At 53.1% G+C, this 23,791-nt stretch overlaps 3 protein-coding genes across 3 annotated transcripts in view; 2 read left to right on the top strand and 1 right to left on the bottom strand.

Annotated features, from left to right (window-relative positions):
- Positions 1-19,678, top strand: part of LOC120990668 — an 83,199-nt gene extending 63,521 nt beyond the window's left edge. Inside the window, exon 6 of the mRNA XM_040419581.1 lies at positions 19,364-19,678. Within this exon, the coding sequence (XP_040275515.1) occupies positions 19,364-19,678 (315 nt within the window). The remainder of the gene's footprint in view (positions 1-19,363) is intronic.
- Positions 19,679-21,867: 2,189 nt separating this feature from the next.
- LOC120986737 (histone H2B 1.1) lies at positions 21,868-22,538 on the top strand. Its single transcript, XM_040415451.1, has one exon. It carries the CDS (start codon positions 22,027-22,029, stop codon positions 22,405-22,407), a length of 381 nt encoding a protein of 126 aa, XP_040271385.1. The 5' UTR covers positions 21,868-22,026; the 3' UTR covers positions 22,408-22,538.
- A 510-nt stretch (positions 22,539-23,048) lies between these two features.
- Positions 23,049-23,482, bottom strand: LOC120986739 (histone H4). The gene has a single exon (XM_040415453.1). The coding sequence runs from the start codon at positions 23,388-23,390 to the stop codon at positions 23,079-23,081; it is 312 nt and encodes a 103-aa protein (XP_040271387.1). The 5' UTR covers positions 23,391-23,482; the 3' UTR covers positions 23,049-23,078.
- Between the last annotated feature and the right edge of the window lie 309 nt (positions 23,483-23,791).

Here is a 23,791-nt window from a genome sequence, read left to right as displayed (position 1 = left end):
GCAAGTTGGCTCACATACTCATATCTGGTGGAGTTGCTCAGTTATCCGTCCATTTTGGTCCGAACTGGAAAATATAATCAAGGTAGTTGTAGGGACGAGCCTTGAGTTGACCCCGGCAGTGGTTCTTCTTGGTTGCTCGTCGAAGGACATACGTCAATCCTCTACATCTTTAGTAACCTATCTTCTTGCTGCAGCGAAGTCCTTGATACCCTTGAAATGGCTGAGTGTAGACCCGCCCACCATCAAAGAATGGTGTGGAAAGGTACATCAAATTTGCAGATTCGAAGAGATGTCCAGCAGGTCATGTCGTGCTCACCACAAATTTCTTCGAATATGGAGTCCTTGGCTATCTTCACCTTATTGTAAGGATTCACAGGGTAACCTACTTCCTGACTGATTTGCTTGTCTTGTGATGGCGTTCTTGGAGGCAGTATCCCCCCCCCCTTCCTTTTCCCCGTCCCCCTCCTCTCTTTCTATCTTCTTTCTTTTTGTTTCTTCCTTTCTCTCTGTTCCTCCCTTTTTGTACTCTTTATAGTCTTTATTTTCTTTTATTCTTTATGGTTTATTTTTTTTTACCTTCTCTGACTTCCACCAATCTTATTTAATGGCAGATTTTTGACAAGGTTAGAGATTACAGCTATACATCAGGAAATTGTAATCCCTAGTATGATGTAATACTAGTTTTGAATTATTTTCGGATTCATGTAATTCATCCATGTCTGCCATACGTCCCTTGTTGGGACACTGTAATGCCTATTGTATATGCCATGGATGTAAATCTGTCTTTATGATTAATAAAAACAAAGTTGACGAAAAAAAAAAAAGATAGTGTCTCAGAAGAAACATCCACTGGTTCTACTGGGGACAGACGCTGAGGAGGCCTTCGACAGGGTGGACGGGACCTATATGGGACACGTTTTATGTCACCTTCATTTCCCTCATTCCTTCATAGAGGCCATCTTTACAATGTGCTCATTTCCAACTGCCAGATTACTCATGAATCATTCCTTATCCTCCCCATTCAGGATTTACACAGGAGAGCGAGGCCGGGCTGCCCCCTATCCCTGCCCTATTCCTACTCGCCCTCAAACCCCTCTTGTAAATGATTAGAGAACACCCAGATATAAAAGGCTATTCCTGTGGAAAGTCTACACACAGCGTGGCGGCATACATGTAATGCTAATGTAATGACAAAGCCAAACTGACCTGTGTGCCGTGTCACGCGGCTTCGAGACCAACATGGCCAGCGGTGATGACGGCGTTCTCAGCGTTACTATCCCACTTCTATGTCTCCTTGAAAATAGTGATGAGCGGCAGGGGTCATATTCGAATTCGCAATATTTCGCGAATATTCGTCGAAAATTCGCAAATTCACGATTTTTTTTTTTTACTCGAAAAATCAGAAAGGTAATGATTGTGTAATATGCGAATTTTCAGATTCGAATTTTTCTTGCGGTTTTTTTCAACTTACAACTATTAGACAAAGAAGATTATAGCACTATATTAGCTAAATTGCTCTATTCCATTTTTTTCGAATATTCTCTATATTGCTATAACTTCGTTTTTTCGAATATTCGTAATATTCTAAAACAAGAATATATAGCAATATAGCGAATATTCAAAAAAAATGAATATAGAGCAAAATTCGCAAACACTACTACTCCTAAAGTCAAGTATATTGCAGCCTTCTTATTGTCCCACAAGCTAGAAGCAGTGAGGGATCATGTGTACTGATAAAAAACCCCAAAAAATATCGAAAAAAAAAAAATTACGAATATATATAACTATATTCGAAATTTTCGGGAATTTTCGAAGAACCTATATTCGCAATAAAAATTCGAAATTCGAATATTCGTGATCAACACTACTTGAAAAATGCTTCAGGCGCAGATGGATGAGGCACAGGAGGAAGAGGAGGAGGAACAGGGATCATCCCCACGGTTATCAGGCCAGTCATCCACAGCAGGGGCGGGCTGGGCCGGGGGGCAGGGAGGCAATTGCCCCCCAGGCCGCCCTAAATAAACGGCCGCTGGGCCGCCCGTTTTAAAAAAAAAAAAAAATTTTTTTTTTTTTTATTCTTCAGGGCCGCACCGCCGATCATCACCACAGGCGGCGCGGCCCTGGATGTCATTGCGGCCGTGCTGTGTGCTGTGGGGCAGGGGACGGAGAGGCGTGTCCCTCCCCTGTTCTTCTGATAGGCCGCAGGCACTAATGCCTGCAGCCTATCAGAGGCCGGCTCAGGCAGCGCGATGACGTCATTATCATCGCGACGCCTGAGCCCAGTGTTCTGCCAGATCTCTATAGCTTGCCGAAAGTCTATAGCGGAAGTAACGTAGTGCGCTGCGCAAGCGCACAAGCATACTTCAGCGAAGCATTCCTGCAGCACCGCGCGTGCGCACACATTTCTTAAAGTGACAGTCATCTCCATTAAAATACAGCTCTATTAATCTACATTAATTTGTACCCTTGCGGGCTCGCTCCGCTCGCCACGCATCGGGCTCGGCCTCGCTGCGCTCGCATTTAGTAAAACTAACTCTATGCCGCCATTGATAGTAAAGAAGGAAAGGGATAGTAAAGAAAGAGACTATCCATTTCCTTCTTTACTATCAATGGCGGCATAGAGTTAGTTTTACTAAATGCCGAGCGCAGCGAGGCCGAGCCCGATGCGTGGCGAGCGGAGCGAGCCCGCGAGGGTACAAATTAATGTAGATGCTGTATTTTACTGGAGGTGACTGTCACTTTAAGACGATGATGCGGATGATTTGTGGAAGTGCGCTTGTGCGCTTGCGCAGCGCACCACGTCACTTCCGCTATAGACTTTCGGCAAGCTATAGAGATCTGGCAGAACACCGGCAGCACACAGCAGGGACACAGGCCAGAAGAGGCTGCATCGCTGCTGATGGAGGTAAGTATTAGTGTTTTTTTTTTTTTCTTCTTTGCGGGGGGCTGGCACTATGGGGGGGGGGATCTGGCACTATGGGGGGGGATCTGGCACTATGGGGGGGATCTGGCACTATGGGGGGGATCTGGCACTATAGGGGGGGCTTGCAGAAAGGGGGGGGGGATCTGGCACTTTGGGGGAGCTAGCACTATGGGGGGGCACTATAGGGGGAGCTGGCACTATGGGGGGGGGGATCTGGCACTATGGGGGGGATCTGGCACTATGGGGGGGGATCTGGCACTATGGGGGGGATCTGGCACTATGGGGGGGATCTGGCACTATAGGGGGGGCTTGCAGAAAGGGGGGGGGATCTGGCACTTTGGGGGAGCTAGCACTATGGGGGGGCACTATAGGGGGAGCTGGCACTATGGGGGGGGATCTGGCACTATGGGGGGGATCTGGCACTATGGGGGGGGATCTGGCACTATGGGGGGGATCTGGCACTATGGGGGGGGATCTGGCACTATGGGGGGGATCTGGCACTATAGGGGGATCTGGCACTATAGGGGGGCTGGCACTATGGGGGGTGGATCTGGCACTATGGGGGATCTGGAATTATAGGGGGGCTTGCACTATAGGGGGGGCTGGCACTTTGGGGGGGATTTGGCACTATGGGGGGGATTTGGCACTTTGGGGGAGCTAGCACTATGCGGGGGCACTATAGGGGGAGCTGGCACTATGGGGGAGCTGGCACTATGGGGGGGCTGACACTATGGGGGGCTGACACTATGGGGGGCTGGCACTATGGGGGAGGAGCTGGCACTATGGGGGGGCTTGGCACTATGGGGGAGGAGCTGGCACTATGGGGGGGCTTGCACTATAGGGGGAGCTGGCACTATGGGGGGGGGATCTGGCACTATGGGGGGATTTGGCACTATGGGGGGGATCTGGCACTTTGGGGGGGGCACTATAGGCGGAGCTGGCACTATAGGGGGGCTGGCACTATGGGGGAGCTGGCACTATGGGGGACTGGCACTATGGGGGGGGGCTGGCACTATGGGGGGGGCTGGCACTATGGGGGAGGAGCTGGCACTATGGGGGGGCTTGCAGTATAGGGGGAGCTAGCACTATGGGTGGGGCTGGCACTATGGGGGAGCTGGCACTATGGGGGAGCTGGCACTATGGGGGAGCTGGCACTATGGGGGGGCTGACACTATGGGGGGCTGGCACTATGGGGGAGGAGCTGGCACTATGGGGGGGCTTGGCACTATGGGGGAGGAGCTGGCACTATGGGGGGGCTTGCACTATAGGGGGAGCTGGCACTATGGGGGGGGATCTGGCACTATGGGGGGATTTGGCACTATGGGGGGGATCTGGCACTTTGGGGGGGGCACTATAGGCGGAGCTGGCACTATAGGGGGGCTGGCACTATGGGGGAGGAGCTGGCACTATGGGGGGGCTTGGCACTATGGGGGAGGAGCTGGCACTATGGGGGGGCTTGCACTATAGGGGGAGCTGGCACTATGGGGGGGGATCTGGCACTATGGGGGGATTTGGCACTATGGGGGGGATCTGGCACTTTGGGGGGGGCACTATAGGCGGAGCTGGCACTATAGGGGGGCTGGCACTATGGGGGACTGGCACTATGGGGGGGGCTGGCACTATGGGGGGGGCTGGCACTATGGGGGAGGAGCTGGCACTATGGGGGGGCTTGCAGTATAGGGGGAGCTAGCACTATGGGTGGGGCTGGCACTATGGGGGGGCTGGCACTATGGGGGAACTGGCACTATAAGGGGGATGGCAATATGGGGGGGCTGGCACTATAAGGGGGCTGGCAATATAAGGGGGCTGGCACTATGGGGGAACTGGCACACTATAAGGGGGATGGCACTATGGGGGGGGAGCTGGCACTATGGGGGGAGCTGGCACTATGAGGGGAGCTGGCACTATTGGAGGAGCTGGCACTATGGGGGCATTTCTTGCTGGCACATTATGGGGGGCACCATGGAGGACAGGAGCACTATGGGGGTATCTGGGGGCTCTAAAGGGGCTTTTTTTTTTAAATTATTGGCACATTCTGGGGGGCACTATAGGGGACAGCAGCACTGGGGCATCTGGTGTTACTATAGGGGCATTATTTGGGGGCACTATGGGGAAGTGGGGGCTCTAAAGGGGCCTTTTGTATTGGAACATTATGGGGGGCACTATGGCATTTGGTAGCACTAAGGGGGCATTTTTTACTGGCACATTATGGCAGGCACTATAGGGGAGAGCGGCACTATGGGACATTATTTGGGGGCACTATGGGGGAGTGGAGCACTATTGGGGCATATGGTGGCACTAAGAAGGGGAATTTTTTTACTGGCACATTGTGGGGGAGAGGAGCACTATAGGGGCATCTGCTGGGGGTACTAAGAGGCATTTTTTTACTGCCATATTATGGGGGACACTATGGGGAAGGGGGAGAGGAGCAGTATGAGGGCATTTACTGGGGCACTATATAGGGGTATTTTATACTGGCATACATTATGGGGACATTAGCTCAACTGCGGGCAATAAGCGGGGGTATTTCATGTACTGTCATATTATAGGGAAAATTAGTACTACTAGGGGGTATTATGGGGAGCTTTACTACTACTGGGGGGCTATGAGGAACATGATTACTAGGGCACTATAGGGGCATTATTACTATTAAGTGTGCTCTGGCAGAGAATTATTTCTATTGGTGGGATTTTGGGGGCACCCTGGCACAGTATCCGCTTAGCACAATTATTTTTGGGGGACATTATCTTTATACTATTAGTGTCTTGGTGCAGTTATTTTTTAGAGCACTGTGTGCCAATAATTGTTTAAGGGGGCACTATCTGTGTGGTAGTAGTATTCCCAGGGGGACTGTTTCTGCAGTATAGTATAGGGGGCATAGCGGGTACAGTATTGGGGGCACTATCTGTGTGGTAGTAGTATTCCCAGGGGTACTGTTTCTGCAGTATAGTATTGGGGGCACAGCGGGCACAGTATTGGGGGCACTATCTGTGTGGTAGTAGTATTCCCAGGGGTACTGTTTCTGCAGTATAGTATTGGGGGCACAGCGGGCACAGTATTGGGGGCACTATCTGTGTGGTAGTAGTATTCCCAGGGGTACTGTTTCTGCAGTATAGTATTGGGGGCACAGCGGGCACAGTATTGGGGGCACTATCTGTGTGGTAGTAGTATTCCCAGGGCTACTGTTTCTGCAGTATAGTATTGGGGGCACAGCGGGTACAGTATTGGGGGCACTATCTGTGTGGTAGTAGTATTCCCAGGGGGACTGTTTCTGCAGTATAGTATTGGGGGCACAGCGGGCACAGTATTGGGGGCACAGTATTGGGGGCACTATCTGTGTGGTAGTAGTATTTCCAGGGGGACTGTTTCTGCAGTACAGTATTGGGGGCACAGCGGGTACAGTATTGGGGGCACTATCTGTGTGGTAGTAGTATTTCCAGGGGGACTGTTTCTGCAGTATAGTATAGGAGGCACAGCGGGTACAGTATTGGGGGCACTATCTGTGTGGTAGTAGTATTCCCAGGGGTACTGTTTCTGCAGTATAGTATTGGGGGCATAGCGGGTACAGTATTGGGGGCACTATCTGTGTGGTAGTAGTATTCCCAGGGGGACTGTTTCTGCAGTATAGTATTGGGGGCACAGCGGGTACAGTATTGGGGGCACTATCTGTGTGGTAGTAGTATTTCCAGGGGTACTGTTTCTGCAGTATAGTATTGGGGGCACAGCGGGCACAGTATTGGGGGCACTATCTGTGTGGTAGCAGTATTTCCAGGGGGACTGTTTCTGCAGTATAGTATTGGGGGCACAGCGGGCACAGTATTGGGGGCACTATCTGTGTGGTAGTAGTATTTCCAGGAGGACTGTTTCTGCAGTATAGTATTGGGGGCACAGCGGGCACAGTATTGGGGGCACTATCTGGGTGGTAGTATTGTTTCCAGGGGTACTGTTTCTGCAGTATAGTATTGGGGGTGGCAGGAAACTAATGTCTGTTTCTCAATCTCTGCAGAGACGGGAGATGGCTGAAGAATCATCATGGCGGTCTGGTCTGAATGGAGAAGATAAAGAGAACGTCTACAACAAAGGTGACATCACTGGATGTAAGAGGTAGGGGGCGCTATGTAGGAGAGGAGATGCTTCGGCCCCCCCCCCCCCCTGCCATTTGCAGAAGGAGGATTCAGAGCTGGGTGAGGACGGCCAAAGGGGGCAGCAGGCCACTGGCGGGTGGCAGATGGTGGGGGGAACCACAAGCCTTGAGCAGGATCAGGGGAAGGAGGAGAGCGGAGGAGCGTCCTGGCTGTAGCTTGTTATATAATCAGGCAGTGCAGCCAGGACGGGCCTCCCCTCTCCGTATGATGTGTAGACAGGCCTCAACTATAGAATGCCAGCTGTACAGCGTGTGTTGGGAGTGGCCTATTATATATAGGAGGGGCTTTTAATAATGGGCGGGGCTAAAAATGGGCCACTTGACTGGATTTGCCCCCCAGGACTAAGGCTGCCAGCCCTCCCCTGATCCACAGGTGGCTCCGAGGGTGGGTTCCTGCACCAACAGCGGCCAGGTACCCAACTGTCCAGCCAGGGCACAGGTCTGGAGGATGAGGAGAAGGATCCCCGTTCACAGCAGGGTGGCACCCAAATCAGATCACGGGCATCACTGGAGTGTTCTGCAGTGAACATTTTACAATTTTTGACATGAATAAACCCCTGCTCTGCATAGGTGACAGGGACTTACATTTCTAAACTTCGTCTTTAATTGGCCCTTTCATTCGATCCTTCTGCTTTAATAGCTTCTCCCACATTTCCGCTTCATCCCATTGCAGCCATTGACCTCCCTTGGATGTGGTCTCTCTTTCTCACGCTCACTCTCTGGCGTGGAACCCTGATTCGCCGCTAACCGTGATCACCATGGTAGGCACAGAAAAGAACATGGAAACTTGATAGAGCAGATATCCAAATGGATGGTGGATGTCACGGGGACGTGCAACATGGTGGAGCAGTAAGTGTGCACACGCCTACATGAACTGACTGACAGGGGTCAGCCCCTGCAACTTCTGGGTCTCCAAATTGGGCACACGGCCTGAGCTTGCCCTTTACCCCTTGGAGGTGCTGCCCTGCAGCCGGTGTATTGTCTGAACGTGTGTTTAGCACGGCTGGAGGGCGTTATCACAGGTTATATTTCCCAATGTTTTGGGGTGTACCCTAATTAAAAAAATATATAAATAAATTTAAAACCAAAAAGCAGTGTAGGCTACCTCCTCCTCCTCCTCCTCCACCGCCGCTTCCACCTACACCGCCACATCCACCGCCTCCTCAACCTCCTACTCCATATGGACCTCGTCCTCCTAGATCAAGATTATTAGTTTTAATTTTTATGTATTTTGTTATTTAAAGTCATTTCCCTCTCCACATTTGTTTGCAGCGCACTTGCCATGCTCTTAACCACATTTTGATGCCATTTTCAGCCCTCTAGCCCTTTCCAGGACATTTTTACAGCCATCCTGTTCCTTGTTCCTGTGGTGGTTACGGTGTCGAGCGGAGTGCTTGGAGCCCTCGGGAAGCACTAGGAGCACCCATCAACGGAGGTACCCAGTCGGGGTGCCAGGAGATCCGTTACAGTGGTGGCAGCAGTGGGATGGTGTCCTAGTGCGAGGAGGAGCAGCTCGGAGACACAGTTCGTGGAGTATATGGAGGGCAATGCTAGTATCCGTACAGCGCCCCTGGATACAGCAGGATGGAATCAGCTAGTCTTCGGACAGTGTTCCATGGCGAGGAGGCGGCCGCGGACTACAGGGATGCAGACAGAAAGGGAGTCTGGTATGATGTCCTGGAAAATGCCCAGTGGCGGCGAGGTGAGAGTCTCCTCAGTTATGATCAGCGGCTACAGAAGCGTGTGGCGATGCGGATGGGTCTCTTGGGAGAGCACCCCCTGGATGACTGGGTAACAGAGCTCCAGAGCCTGGTATGTAAGGAGCTTTGGCTAGAGGACGTTTACCGGGCCCTAAGGTGGCATGTCATTCAACATCCCCCCTGGACGGCCGAGCACGACTTACCTGAAGGGAAGGATTATGATGGACCTGGGTTACTATGAGAGGCCTTGGAGGAGGACATTGATCTCGGCAGCATGGAGGAGTCTAGGTTTTGGGACATCTATGACTACTGGATGGGCATGCATGTTTATGCTGGTGGATGGGAGGTGAGCAAAGACATGACCCACCTGGTAACAAGGGAGTGGGAGCTGGAGCAGACCTACCAACACCTGCTCAGCTCTGTTCATCCCCAACCTACCCGACAAGCAGAGCCAGATCTGCCCCCCTACAACTGGAAAGAATTGACGGCGATACCCCCTGCTTTCCTACCAACTCCCAAAGTAGGGAACTTCATTGACTGGTTCTGGGAAGACCTCCCGACGGCGGGTAGAGATGGGACTGAAGTCTCTCCACCGGCCCTACAGGGATGCTGGGCAGCCGGCCCAGATCCCCAACTACAGCCAGCATTACCCGGAGTCCAGACAGTCGGTCTGACTCCCCATCGGCAGCTTACCTTACAGGGAAAGATGACAACCGGTCTCTCACCCCAGCAGCAGACAGGATCACAGGGGGAGGAGATTGTCGGTCCCCCGTCCCTGCAGCAACCAGCATTTCTAGGAGTGGAGATGGTCGCACCCACTACCCAGCACCAGGCAGCGTTACCGAGAGTCGAGACAGTTGGTCTGACTCCCCAGTAGCAGTGTGTTGTAAAGGGAGAAGAGACAACCGGTCTCTCTCCCCAACCACAGGGGGACAGCACCCCTAACTCCGATGGTGCAGATGGGACCGCGGTCTCTGCACCAGACCTACCGAGATGCTGGACGGCCGGTACAGATCCCCCACCAACCCCGCAGGAATGCCAGGAGGAGGAGGTAAGCGATTCCTCCTCTCCACAGCCGATCTGCAACAAGGTCCTGGGGGTAGAGATGTCCCAAACTATTCGCCGGCGAATAGTTCCCAGCGAACATCGCTTGTTCGCGTTCGCCGCGGCGGGCGAACATATGCGATGCTTGGTCCGCCCCCTATTCGTCATCATTGTGTAAACTTTGACCCTGTACCTCACAGTCAGAAGACACATTCCAGCCAATCAGCAGCAGACCCTCCCTCCCAGACCCTCCCACCTCCTGGACAGCATCCATTTCGGAATCATTCGGAAGCTGCAGTCTTAGTGAGAGGAGGGACAGTGCTGCTGCTGCTGATTTAATAGGGAGATCGATAGCTAGGCCAGTGTTCTGTGTCCACTACAGTCCTGAAGGACTCATCTGATCTCTGCTGTAAGGACAGCGTCCCAAAAAGCCCTTTTTAGGGCTAGAACATCAGTCTGATTTCTTTTTTTCTTCCTGTGTAATCTAATTGCAGTTGCCTGCCAGCGTGTGTGTCAGGCTCACAGCGTATACTGTGCCCACTCGCCCAGTGCCACCACTCATATCTGGTGTCACAGTAGCTTGCATTTAAAAACAAAAACTTTTTGGACTGTAATATAATAGCAGTCAGTTGCCGGCACGCGTGTGTGTTTCAGGCCCTGCAAGTGCACAGTGTCACCAGCGCAACTCCTATCTGGTGTCACATTCAATTCCATTTAAAGAAAAACAACAATTTTGACTGTGAATAAATAGCAGTCAGTTGCACACACGTGTTTGTGTGTTTAAGGCCCAGCTGCAAGCGCATATTGTCACTTGCCACTCATATCTGGTGTCACAGTAGATTCCATTTAAATAAAAACAACAATTTTGACTGTGAATAAATAGCAGTCAGTTGCACACACAGCGGCTGTAACAATGCCTAATATTTCTGGCCTCTGGTGCTGCACTGTGGCTTCAAAAAACAAACAAAAAAAAAGGCACATACAAGTGTCAATTCCCCTTCGTGATCGTTACCTTGTTGTGGTGAAGGGGCTTGCGTATCACAATGAAGTGACCACCTCTCTGAGTGTGTTGGCAATGTTGGCACACCCCAGATGATAAGGTCGTTGCTTCATTGTGAACAGACCAAAAGCGATCGGCTGGATAATTTTGCATAGAAAAAACATTAATTTTCTTTGTGATCATCTAAGGTGATCATTAAAGCCTACTAGGCCAACAATGGGCCCACCCTGCAGAATCATTGTTTTCTGGGTCACTTAACTGTCACTGAACGACCTCAGCACGACCATAGGCTTTGTAAAACCGCCATCGCCTGCAATCTCCCAAACGTGCGCACGAGCACAGTCATCACTACACCAAGATTGACGCATAGAGGAATAACATTTATGCCATGAGTCTGTCAACTATTGACAACTCTTTGCGGTTGTCTGAACTCTATTCCATACACGTCCCCCGAGAGGGACGTAACAGGGATTAAACTGATAAGAATAGAACAACATAACACACCACTCATATAGGGTGGCACAGTACATTACACGGCGCACACGCAGTGCCCCAAATTGGAAGTAGGAGGACCGACCAAGCATCTTTTTCCATCTCCCGGTTCCTAAAATCTATTCCATACACCGGCCCCTGATAGGGGACATAACAGGGATTAAACTGATAGGAATAGTACTACTTAACACACCTTATAATAACGCAGAGAGAGGAGTCTGAAGAAGAGGAGTCAGAGGAGGAAGGTGGCTTTGAGGAGGTGGAAGACCAACCACAGCAGGCGTCCCAGGGGGCTTGTTGTCACCTTTCGGGGACCCTTGGTGTTGTACGTGGCTGGGTGGAGGAAGAGACCTTCAATGACGTCAGTGAGGACAAGGAACGGGACATGGCTAGCTTGGTATCCAACCTTGTGCAAATGGGGAGTTTGCGGTTGTGCAAATGGGGAGTTTGCGGTTGTTTGCGGTGCGTTAAACGGGGAGTTTGGTCTGTCACTGTGAAGCGGGCGTAACCCTTACACTACCTGATCGATACAAGATCATACCTGATGTTTTAAAGCACGTTATTCCAAACAATTTAAAAATGTTAGGTGATTTATGCCCTTTATGGATTAAAACCAGACTCTGCGTCAACAAGGTAATTTTCCATGGGAGTTTTGCCATGGATCCCCCTCCGGCATGCCACAGTCCAGGTGTTAGTCCCCTTGAAACAACTTTTCCATCACTATTGTGGCCAGAAAGAGTCCCTGTGGGTTTTAAAATTTGCCTGTCTATTGAAGTCTATAGCGGTTCTCCCGGTTCGCCCGTTCGCAAACATTTGCGAAAATTCACGTTCGCCTTCCGCGAACGGAAAATTTTATGTTTGCGACATCTCTACCTGGGGGTTCCCTGACCACATCCCAGCGGAAGAGCTGGCATCTGGGCAGAGCGCAGTCTGCCTCTGCCCTCCCCTATCCTCTTGTCCAGAGGCTGACTCCACACAGACTACCCCAGCGGAAGAGCTGGCATCTGGGCAGAGCGCAGTCTGCCTCTGACCTCCCCTATCCTCTTGTCCAGAGGCTGACTTCCCACAGACTACCCCAGCGGAAGAGCTGGCATCTGGGCAGAGCGCAGTCTGCCTCTGTCCTCCCCTATCATCTTGTCCAGAGGCTGACTCCCCACAGGCTAGCCCAGCGGAAGAGCTGGCATCTGGGCAGAGCGCAGTCTGCCTCTGTCCTCCCCTATCATCTTGTTCAGAGGCTGACTCCCCACAGGCTAGCCCAGCGGAAGAGCTGGCATCTGGGCAGAGCGCAGTCTGCCTCTCTCCTCCCCTATCCTCTTGTCCAGAGGCTGACTCCCCATAGGCTACCCCAGCGGAAGAGCTGGCATCTGGGCAGAGCGCAGTCTGTCTCTGCCCTCCCCTATCCTCTTGTTCAGAGGCTGACTCCCCACAGGCTAGCCTAGCTGATGCACTGGCACCAGGGCAGAGTACCGCTGATCCCTGCCCACAAAGCAACCTCCACTCCAAGCCAGGGAGCAACACAGAGACCGGGAGTACCAGTTACTAACACAACCTTGGAGGACTCACTGGACAGAGACAGGCTACCGAATTCAACTGGTCCAGTATTTGGTTGTGGGTGGGCTGCCAGACTAACTCAGGTACCGACCGGCGTGAGGTCAGGTGTCTGGTTAGTCTTCCCTGGGAGGGGGAGATGTGTGGCAAAAATAACCTCGCCACTGGGTTTTGGAGGGGCCTCTTGCCTCAGGATTATGGCCCATATACTAACTTTAAAAGAGAAGACAGACCGGCCGCACACCCTAAATCTATGGAACTGTTGTGGGCAGGAAAGCCATGCTTGCGGTCGGCCAAATGTGACTTCCATGGAATTCGGGAACCCCTGCTCGGATCTGGGTGATTTTTGGATATGTTGTTCGCCCAGATCAGAGATATCCATAGATGTATAAATTATGGGGAGATGTGGGGTTTTGAGGGGTTTTCTGTGTTTTGGGAAAAATGTGTGTTTTCTGCCTGTGAGTGACTAAGTTAGCCCATTATGTTTGGTAATTGTATTTTGTTGATTGTGTTACAGACAGAGGGAAGGGGCTTTTGTGTACAATTGCTGGGAAGGTTTCAATACTGTAAATGCATGTGATTGGCCTAGGGCATTACAGGGATAGTAGGGTCCTAGGTTCGTGAGCATGAGCCCCCTTACCATCTGAGGCGGCTCATGCGCTAGGAGTCCAGGGAGAGCTCAGGGTTACTTTAGGTGGTGACCAGCTCCTTGTGCCCTGCTATCTTGCTTTGCAGCCACTTCCATTGCACGGTGGGGGGTTTTCCCCGCTCCCCGCCGTGACAGTAAGCTGCCGATGGGGAGTCAGACCGACTGTCTGAACTCCAGGTAACGCAGGCTGTAGTTGGGGATCTGGGCCGGCTGCCCAGCCTCCCTGTAGGGCCGGTGAAGAGACTTCGGTCCCATCTCTACCTGCCGTCGGGAGGTCTTCCCAGAACCAGTCGATGAAGTTCCCTACTTTGGGAGTTGGTAGGAAAGCAGGGGGTATCGCCGTCAAGTCTTTCCAGTTGTAGGGGGGCAGATCTGGCTCTGCTTGTCGGGTAGGTTGGGGATGAACGGAGCTGAGCAGGTGTTGGTAGGTCTGCTCCAGCTCCCACTCCCTTGTTACCAGGTGGGTCATGTCTTTGCTCACCTCCTATCCGCCAGCATAAACATGCATGCCCATCCAGTAGTCATAGATGTCCCAAAACCTAGACTCCTCCATGCTGCCGAGATCAATGTCCTCCTCCAAGGCCTCTCATAGTAACCCAGGTCCATCATAATCCTTCCCTTCAGGTAAGTCATGCTCGGCCGTCCAGGGGGGATGTTGAATGACATGCCACCTTAGGGCCCGGTAAGCGTCCTCTAGCCAAAGCTCCTTACATACCAGGCTCTGGAGCTCTGTTACCCACTCATCCAGGGGGTGCTCTCCCAAGAGATCCATCCGCATCGCCACACGCTTCTGTAGCCGCTGATCATAACTGAGGAGACTCTCACCTCGCCGCCACTGGGCATTTTCCAGGACATCATACCAGACTTCCTTTCTGTCTGCATCCCTGTAGTCCGCGGCCGCCTCCTCGCCATGGAACACTGTCCGAAGACTAGCTGATTCCATCCTGCTGTATCCAGGGGCGCTGTACGGATACTAGCGTTGCCCTCCATATACTCCACGAACTGTGTCTCCGAGCTGCTCCTCCTCGCACTAGGACACCATCCCACTGCTGCCACCACTGTAACGGATCTCCGGGCACCCGACTGGGTACCTCCGTTGATGGGTGCTCCTAGTGCTTCCCGAGGGCTCCAAGCACTCCGCTCGACACCGTAACCACCACAGGAACAAGGAACAGGATGGCTGTAAAAATGTTATGGAAAGGGCTAGAGGGCTGAAAATGGCATAAAAATGTGGTTAAGAGCATGGCAAGTGCGCTGCAAACAAATGTGGAGAGGGAAATGACTTTAAAGAACATAAAATACGTAAAAATTACAACTAATAATCTTGATCTAGGAGGACGAAGTCCATATGGAGTAGGAGGTTGAGGAGGCGGTGGATGTGGCGGTGTAGGTGGAAGCGGCGGTGGAGGAGGAGGAGGAGGTAGCCTACACTGCTTTTTGGTTTTAAATTTATTTATATATTTTTTTAATTAGGGTACACCCCAAAACATTGGGAAATATAACCTGTGATAACGCCCTCCAGCCGTGCTAAACACACGTTCAGACAATACACCGGCTGCAGGGCAGGCCAGCACCTCCAAGGGGTAAAGGGCAAGCTCAGGCCATGTGCCCAATTTGGAGACCCAGAAGTTGCAGGGGCTGACCCCTGTCAGTCAGTTCATGTAGGCGTGTGCACACTTACTGCTCCTCCATGTCGCACGTCCCCGTGACGTTCACCATCCATTTGGATATCTGCTCTATCAAGTTTCCATGTTCTTTTCTGTGCCTACCATGGTGATCGCGGTTAGCGGCGAATCAGGGTTCCAGGCCGGAGAGGGAGCGTGAGAAAGAGAGACCACATCCAAGGGAGGTCAATGGCTGCAATGGGATGAAGCGGAAATGTGGGAGAAGCTATTAAAGCAGAAGGATCGAATGAAAGGGCCAATTAAAGACGAAGTTTTGAAATTCAAGTCCCTGTCACCTATGCAGAGCAGGGGTTTATTCATGTCAAAAATTGTAAAATGTTCACTGCAGAACACTCCAGTGATGCCCGTGATCTGATTTGGGTGCCACCCTGCTGTGAACGGGGATCCTTCTCCTCATCCTCCAGACCTAGACAGTACGCCTGCTACTGCCCACCGCAGCAAGGGACCGAGCACATCAAAGCCAGCTCCAAGGAGTTCCCTGACGTGGCAGTTCTTCAGACAATGTGCTGACGAGAAGACACGAGTGGTTTGCACGCTGTGCAATCAGAGCCTGAAGCGAGGCATAAACGTTCTCCACCTGATCACAACCTGCATGACCAGGCATCTAAGTGCAAAGCACGAGCTGCAGTGGAGAAGACACCTCAAAAACCAAGAAAGGTCTCTGACTCCTCCTGCTTCCTCTTCTGCTGCAGTCGTGGCCTCTTCATCCACCTCTGGAGTGACAGTGCCACCTGCCACCCCACAGAGGATCTGCAGGCAACACCACCACCTGGGTCACCAAGCATCTCCACAATGTCCCACGGAAGCGTTCAGCTCTCCATCTCCCAAACACTGGAGAGGAAGAGGAAGTACCCCCTACCCACCCGCCATCCCTGGCCCTGAATGCCAGCATTTCTAAATCACTGGCCTTTGAAATGCTGTCATTCCGTCTGGTGGAGACGGAGAGTTTTATAGGCCTTATGGCGGTGGCTGTCCCACAGTACGTGGTGCCCAGCCGCCACTACTTTTCCAGGAGAGCCATCCCTTCCCTGCACAACCAAGTGGGGGACAAAATCAGGTCTGCACTGCGCAACGCCATCTGTGGCAAGGTGCCCCTGACTACGGATACGTGGACCAGTAAGCACGGTCAGGGCCGCTATATCTCCATAACAGCACACTGGGTAAATGCAGTGGCGGCTGGGCCTGAGGCGGATAGCAGTTTGGCGCATGTCCTTCCACCACCGAGGATTGCAGGGCGCTTCAGTTTGCCTCCTGTTGCTTCCTCCTCCTACTCCGCTTCCTCATCCTCTACCGGCTCCTCATCCGGTCAGCGTAACCCCTTCACCACCAACTTCAGCACAGCCAGGGGTAAACGACAGCAGGCAGTGTTATAACGTATCTGTTTGGGGGACAAACCCCACACCGCGCAGGAGCTGTGGACGGGCCTTGAACAACAGACCGATGAGTGGTTGGTGCCGGTCAGCCTCAAGCCCGGCCTGGTGGTGTGCGATAATGGGCGAAATCTTGTAGCAGCTCTGGGACTAGCCGGTTTGACGGACACCCCTTGCCTGGCGCATGTGCTGAATTTAGTGGTGCAGAGATTCCTTAAACATTACCCCGACATGTCAGAGCTGCTGCATAAAGTGCGGGCCGTCTGTTCGCGCTTCCGGCGTTCTCACCCTGCTGCTGCTCGCCTGTCAGCGCTGCAGCGTAACTTCGGCCTTCCCGCTCACCGCCTCATATGCGACGTGCCCACCAGGTGGAACTCCACCTTGCACATGCTGGACAGACTGTGCGAGCAGCAGCAGGCCATAGTGGAGTTTCAGCTGCAGCACGCACGGGTGAGACGCTCTGCGGAACAGCAACACTTCACCACCAATGACTGGGCCTCCATGAGAGACCTGTGTTCCTCGTTGCGCTGTTTCGAGTACTCCACCAACATGGCCAGTGCCGATGACGCCGTTCTCAGCTTTACTATCCCACTTCTATGTCTCCTTGAAAAAACGCTGCATGCGATGATGGAAGAGGATGTGGCACAGGAGGAGGAGGAGGAAGAGGGGTCATTTCATAGGGTTTCCAGCTAGTCAATCCCAAGTGCCTCCGAGGGTGGGTTCCTGCACCCACAAACCCAAGGTACACAATTGTCCAGCCAGGGCACAGTTCTGGAGGATGAGGAGGTGGAGGAGGAGGAGATGGAGGAGGAGGAACCATGTTCACAGCAGGGTGGCACCCAGACCAGCTCATGGCCATCACTGGTGCGTGGCTGGGGGGATACAGAGGACACAGACGATACACCTCCCACAGAGGACAGCTTTTCGTTGCCTCTGGGCAGCCTGGCACACATGAGCGATTACATGCTGCAGTGTCTCCACAACGACCGCCGAGTTGCCCACATTCTAACTTGTGCTGATTCCTGGGTGGCCACGCTGCTGGATCCCCGTTACAAGGACAACGTACCGTCCTTAATTCCCTCACTGGAGCGTGATCGTAAGATGCGCGAGTACAAGCGCACGCTGGCCGGCCGAACTCGAACATCCAGGTGTCCGCTCAACTCTATTTGTCACTAAACATTTTGGAAGGAGAGGCGAGTTCTCTCAGGGGTATCTGTGCCCCCCGCCGCACCGAGCACCCGCTCTGGCCGGGCAGGAAAGCATGTCCATGGAAAACTCACCCAGTTGGGGCCACACATCAAGTTTGCATGCCCAGAAGTCCAGGAGATCTTGGATCATGGGTTACAGGGTGCAGTCCAAGTATGTCACCGCCTGCTGGTTCAGGTTCTGCTGGATGTCCTGCTGCTGGAGCTGGGTGGTTTCTTCAGAGGGCGGCTGAAGAAAGCTGCTCATTATAGACGGAAGTTAATGCATATGATGCTGGTGATGCTTCTATCCCCCCCATCCCCCCCACACACACAACAGCCCCCCCAGTAAGACCTTAATGAGGACCGCCTGGTAATATGGAGGCTGTACTATAGTGTGAAGGCTGAAATCTGTAGGCTGTAATATAATGTGGAGGCTGTAATATCATGTGGAGGCTGTTAGTATGGAGGCTGTAATGTAATGTTTAGGATGTGATGTAATGTAGAGGACGGTAATATGGAGTCTGTAATATAATGTGGAGGCTGGTAATGTAACACGGAGACTGTAATGTAGAGGATGGTAATACGGAGGCTGTAATATAATGTGGAGGCCGGTAATGTAACATGGAGGCTGTAATGTAATGTGGAGGCTGGTAATTTTTATGCTGTAATATAATGTGGAGGCTATAATGTAATGTAGAGGCTGTAATATGGTGTTGAGGTTGATAATATAATATGGAGGCTGTGATGTAATGTGGAGGCCATTAATATGGAGGCTGTAATATAATGTAGATGCTGTAAATATGGAGACTGTAATATAATGTTGAGGATGATAATATAGAGGCTGTGATGTAATGTGGAGACTATAATGTAATGTGGAGGATTTAAATGTGGAGGCTGTAATATAATGTTGAGGTTGATAATATAATATGGAGGCTGTAATATATTGTGGAAGCTGTAATATAATATAGAGGCTGTAATGTAATATGGAGGCTGTAATATCATGTGGAGGCTGGAATATAATGTGGAAGCTGTAATATTATATGTAGGCTGTAATGTAATGTGGAGGCTGTGATATTATGTGGAGCCTGGTAATGTAATGTGGAGGCTGTAATGTAATGTAGAGGCTGGTAGTATGGAGGCTGTAATGTAATGTAGAGGCTGGTAATATGGAGGCTGTAGTAGAAACATAGATGTAATATGGAGGCTGTAATATAAGGTGGAGGCTATAATGCAGAGGCTGTAATAGAATGTGGAGGCTGGTAGTATGGAGGCTGTAATGTAAGGTGGAGGCTATAATGCAGAGGCTGTAATTGAATGTGGAGGCTGGTAGTATGGAGGCTGTAATATAATGTTGAGGTTGATCATATAATATAGAGACTTTATTTTAATGTGAAGGATATGATGTAATTTACAGGCTGGTAATATGGAGGCTGGAAAATGAAAACCACCAGCACTTCTGAGCTCAGCCAATCAGAGCTGGAGGGCGGGGCCTGGAGTTCAGGAACAGCCCCGCCCCCAGAAAGGCCGCCTCTCGGTGCAGTTCTCTTTCAGGTCCGCCCATGCTCCATATAAAGGAGGGCTCTGGGCTGAGCAGTCACTGCTCTCTGCTCCTCACACCTAGAAGATGTCTGGTCGCGGTAAAGGAGGGAAAGGGCTCGGGAAAGGCGGCGCCAAGCGGCACAGGAAGGTGCTCCGTGATAACATCCAGGGCATCACCAAGCCTGCCATCCGCCGCCTAGCTCGCAGGGGAGGCGTCAAGCGCATCTCCGGCCTCATCTATGAGGAGACTCGCGGGGTGCTGAAAGTCTTCCTGGAGAACGTCATCCGGGACGCCGTCACCTACACCGAGCACGCCAAGAGGAAGACCGTCACCGCCATGGACGTGGTCTACGCGCTCAAGCGCCAGGGCCGCACTCTCTACGGCTTCGGGGGTTAATGCTGCCGCCTCCGTCCTCACAGCACAAAGGCTCTTCTCAGAGCCGCCCACATCTTCCCGGGGAGGAGCTACAATTCCACTGAGGGGTTAACACCGCCCGCACATCAGGAGATCAGCGGCGCCCTGTGCTCAGTACAGCCGGAGGTCTACATTACAGAAACCCCCCAATAATCTGTGTACATCCCGAGCCCCGGGTGTTCTCCACCGCAGCTACGAGACGAGCTGTGCTCGGAGACTGAGGGGTTAATCCGTCCCGCCAATGAGCGGCGCTGGTACAAGCAGTTATGTGCCCGTGAGCCCCGCCCCTCATGCTGTCTCCGCCCCCCCCATCCCCCGCTCTTCTCAGAGCCCCCACCTTCTCTAGGACGGAGCTGCCGCATTGTGTGAATACATGGAAGCCTCATGTCCGAGGCGGATTATTCCCTCATTATAGACCACTGATCGGGAGGATGGGGGGAGTAGTGATCGTATACTCGGGAGGATGAGGGAGTAGTGATCGTATACTCGGGAGGATGAGGGAGTAGTGATCGGCCAGAGAGAAGGATGGGGGAGTAGTGATCGGCCAAAGAGAAGGATGGGGGAGTAGTGATCGGCCAAAGAGAAGGATGGGGGAGTAGTGATCAGACAGTGAGGAGTAGTGATCTGCTGGTGGATGGATGTGAGCCCCGCCGTGCGCTCTATCCCCGGACACCAGCGCAGAGAGAAGGGGGCGGAGCTATAGAACAAGTGCTTTGCAGTGATTGGCTGATCTCTGGCTTTTGAAATTCCCGCTCAATTACAGTCCGGTCAGAATCCAGCGGCCGTGGAGGAGCAGTCCATTACACACAGGGGCACTTACCGCTCCTGACCTGCTGCGAGTACGGGCAGACATTGCTGCTGTAGAGGGCTCATCCCCTGTGTGTAATGGACTGCTCCTCCACGGCCGCTGGATTCTGACCGGACTGTAATTGAGCGGGAATTTCAAAAGCCAGAGATCAGCCAATCACTGTAAAGCACTTGTTCTGTAGCTCCGCCCCCTTCTCTCTGCGCTGTTGTCCGGGGATAGAGCGCACGGCGGGGCTCACATCCATCCACCAGCAGATCACTACTCCCCACTGTCTGATCACTACTCCCCTCATCCTCCCCACTGTCTGATCACTACTCCCCCCATCCTCCCGAGTATACGATCACTACTCCCCTCATCCTCCCGATCAGTGGTCTATAATGAGGGAATAATCCGCCTCGGACATGAGGCTTCCATGTATTCACACAATGCGGCAGCTCCGTCCTAGAGAAGGTGGGGGCTCTGAGAAGAGCGGGGGCGGAGCAGCAGGAGGGGCGGGGCTCACATCATCCATTCAGATGAGCCGGGGCGGAGCTTCTCCACGGCTGCTGAATTCTTACCGGACGGTAATTGAGCGGGAATTTCAAAAGCCAAGGTACTAGTTCTATAGCCCCGCCCCCATAGCCTCCTCAGTATTAACCCGTCAGTGGCCGCCTTCTCCCGCTCCCCACCGGAGAAGGGGAGAACAGTCCCGTAGTCACTGTGCGGAGAAGAGCGGCTCCATCGCTGCGCTGGTGTCCAGGGATAGAGCGCACGACCCCCCTGCACGCACAGTACACTCAGCGGCGGCATCACTACCAGCAGGGGGCGGCGCGCAGTGAGGGGCGGTTATCAGCCGAGCAGCGAGGCCCTGATAGACTGAAGAGAGATGTTAGCCCCGCCCCCCCGCTCATCTGAATGGATGGATGTGAGTTCTGCACCGCCCCCCGGTTTAGCAGAATGGATGGCTATGAGCCCAGCCCCTCCTGCTGCTCCGCCCTCCTACTCTGCTCTATGAATGGATGTGAGCCCCTCCCTTCTTGCTGCTCCGTCCCCCGGCTCTGCTGAATGGATGGATGTGAGCCCCGCCCCTCCCTTCTTGCTGCTCCGTCGCCCCGGCTCTGCTGAATGTATTTATGTGAGCCCCGCCCCTCCTTTTGCTCCGTCCCCCGGCTCTGCTGAATAGATGTATGTGAGCCCCGCCCCTCTATTTGCTCCGCCCCCGGCTCAGCTGAATGGATGTATGTGAGCCCCGCCCCTCTATTTGCTCCGCCCCCGGCTTAGATGAATGGATGTGAGCCCCGCCCCTCTATTTACTCCGCCCGCCGGCTCAGCTGGATGTATGTGAGCTCCGCCCCGCTATTTGCTCCGCCCCCGGCTCAGCTGGATGGATGTGAGGCTGCCAATTGGGAGAAGTGGAGACACCACGTGACCCTCTCCTCCAGTAGATCGGCGCGCAGTCAGCAGCAGCTCATTTGCATGGCCCGTGTATAAATACCGCCGCGGTGGCAGGAGGAGAACAGACGAGATTTTGTCTTCAGTCAGAATGCCCGAGCCAGCCAAGTCCGCCCCAGCGCCCAAGAAGGGCTCCAAGAAAGCCGTCACCAAGGTCCAGAAGAAGGACGGCAAGAAGCGGAGGAAGAGCAGGAAGGAGAGCTATGCCATCTACGTCTACAAGGTGCTGAAGCAGGTCCACCCCGACACCGGCATCTCCTCCAAGGCCATGGGCATCATGAACTCCTTCGTCAACGACATCTTCGAGCGCATCGCAGGGGAAGCCTCCCGCCTGGCTCACTACAACAAGCGCTCCACCATCACCTCCCGGGAGATCCAGACCGCCGTGCGCCTGCTGCTGCCCGGAGAGCTGGCCAAGCACGCCGTCTCCGAGGGCACCAAGGCCGTCACCAAGTACACCAGCGCCAAGTGAGCGCCGCCCCCGCTCTCCGGACCCAAAGGCTCTTCTCAGAGCCCCCACCCTGTCTCCAGCGGAGCTGCTCCCGGGTCTCCCCGTTCTCACAGTGGCTGCGGTTTTCCTCCCTGTCAGCTAGATGAGATGCGGTAACGCTATCGGAAGTTACACTACAAGCTCTCCTCCTCCTCCATGCCCGATCACTACTCCCATCATCCTCCTCAGTGTGGCGCTCCCTGGAGAGAGGCTGTGCGGCCGCTCAGTGCAGGAGGACGAGGCTCCTACGGGCAAATAACGGCTGCGGGGTCCAGAGCTCTGCTATTGGCTGGGAGAGATCAGGATCTCGTCGCTCATTTGAATTTCTCGCCTATAGTTGAGCTGCTGATTTACAGGCGGAGCCGGTCATGTGACCTGTACCAGCGCCGCTCATTGGCGGGACGGATTAACCCCTCAGTCTCCGAGCACAGCTCGTCTCGTAGCTGCGGTGGAGAACACCCGGGCCTCGGGATTTACACCGATTATTGGGGGGTTTCTGTAATGTAGACCTCCGGCTGTACTGAGCACAGGGCGCCGCTGATCTCCTGATGTGCGGGCGGTGTTAACCCCTCAGTGGCATTGTAGCTCCTCCCCGGGAAGATGTGGGCGGCTCTAAGAAGAGCCTTTGTGCTGTGAGGACGGAGGCGGCAGCATTAACCCCCGAAGCCGTAGAGAGTGCGGCCCTGGCGCTTGAGCGCGTAGACCACGTCCATGGCGGTGACGGTCTTCCTCTTGGCGTGCTCGGTGTAGGTGACGGCGTCCCGGATGACGTTCTCCAGGAAGACTTTCAGCACCCCGCGAGTCTCCTCATAGATGAGGCCGGAGATGCGCTTGACGCCTCCCCTGCGAGCTAGGCGGCGGATGGCAGGCTTGGTGATGCCCTGGATGTTATCACGGAGCACCTTCCTGTGCCGCTTGGCGCCGCCTTTCCCGAGCCCTTTCCCTCCTTTACCGCGACCAGACATCTTCTAGGTGTGAGGAGCAGAGAGCAGTGACTGCTCAGCCCAGAGCCCTCCTTTATATGGAGCATGGGCGGACCTGAAAGAGAACTGCACCGAGAGGCGGCCTTTCTGGGGGCGGGGCTGTTCCTGAACTCCAGGCCCCGCCCTCCAGCTCTGATTGGCTGAGCTCAGAAGTGCTGGTGGTTTTCATTTTCCAGCCTCCATATTACCAGCCTGTAAATTACATCATATCCTTCGCATTAAAATAAAGTCTCTATATTATATTATCAACCTCCACATTATATTACAGCCTCCATACTACCAGCCTCCACATTCTATTACAGCCTCTGCATTACATTATAGCCTCCACCTTATATTACAGCCTCCATATTACATCTATGTTTCTATTACAGCCTCCATATTAC

The sequence above is a fragment of the Bufo bufo genome, chromosome 1 (assembly GCF_905171765.1).
Source record: "Bufo bufo chromosome 1, aBufBuf1.1, whole genome shotgun sequence".
Classification (NCBI taxonomy): Eukaryota; Metazoa; Chordata; class Amphibia; order Anura; family Bufonidae; genus Bufo; species Bufo bufo.
The sequence above is the reverse complement of the archived record's forward strand: the minus strand, read 5'-3'. Positions and strand labels throughout refer to the sequence as shown.

Bases quoted from the DNA above. Each gene is read 5' to 3' on its own strand.
- LOC120986737 (XM_040415451.1), top strand. From the start codon at position 22,027: ATGCCCGAGCCAGCCAAGTCCGCCCCAGCGCCCAAGAAGGGCTCCAAG.
- LOC120986739 (XM_040415453.1), bottom strand. From the start codon at position 23,390: ATGTCTGGTCGCGGTAAAGGAGGGAAAGGGCTCGGGAAAGGCGGCGCC.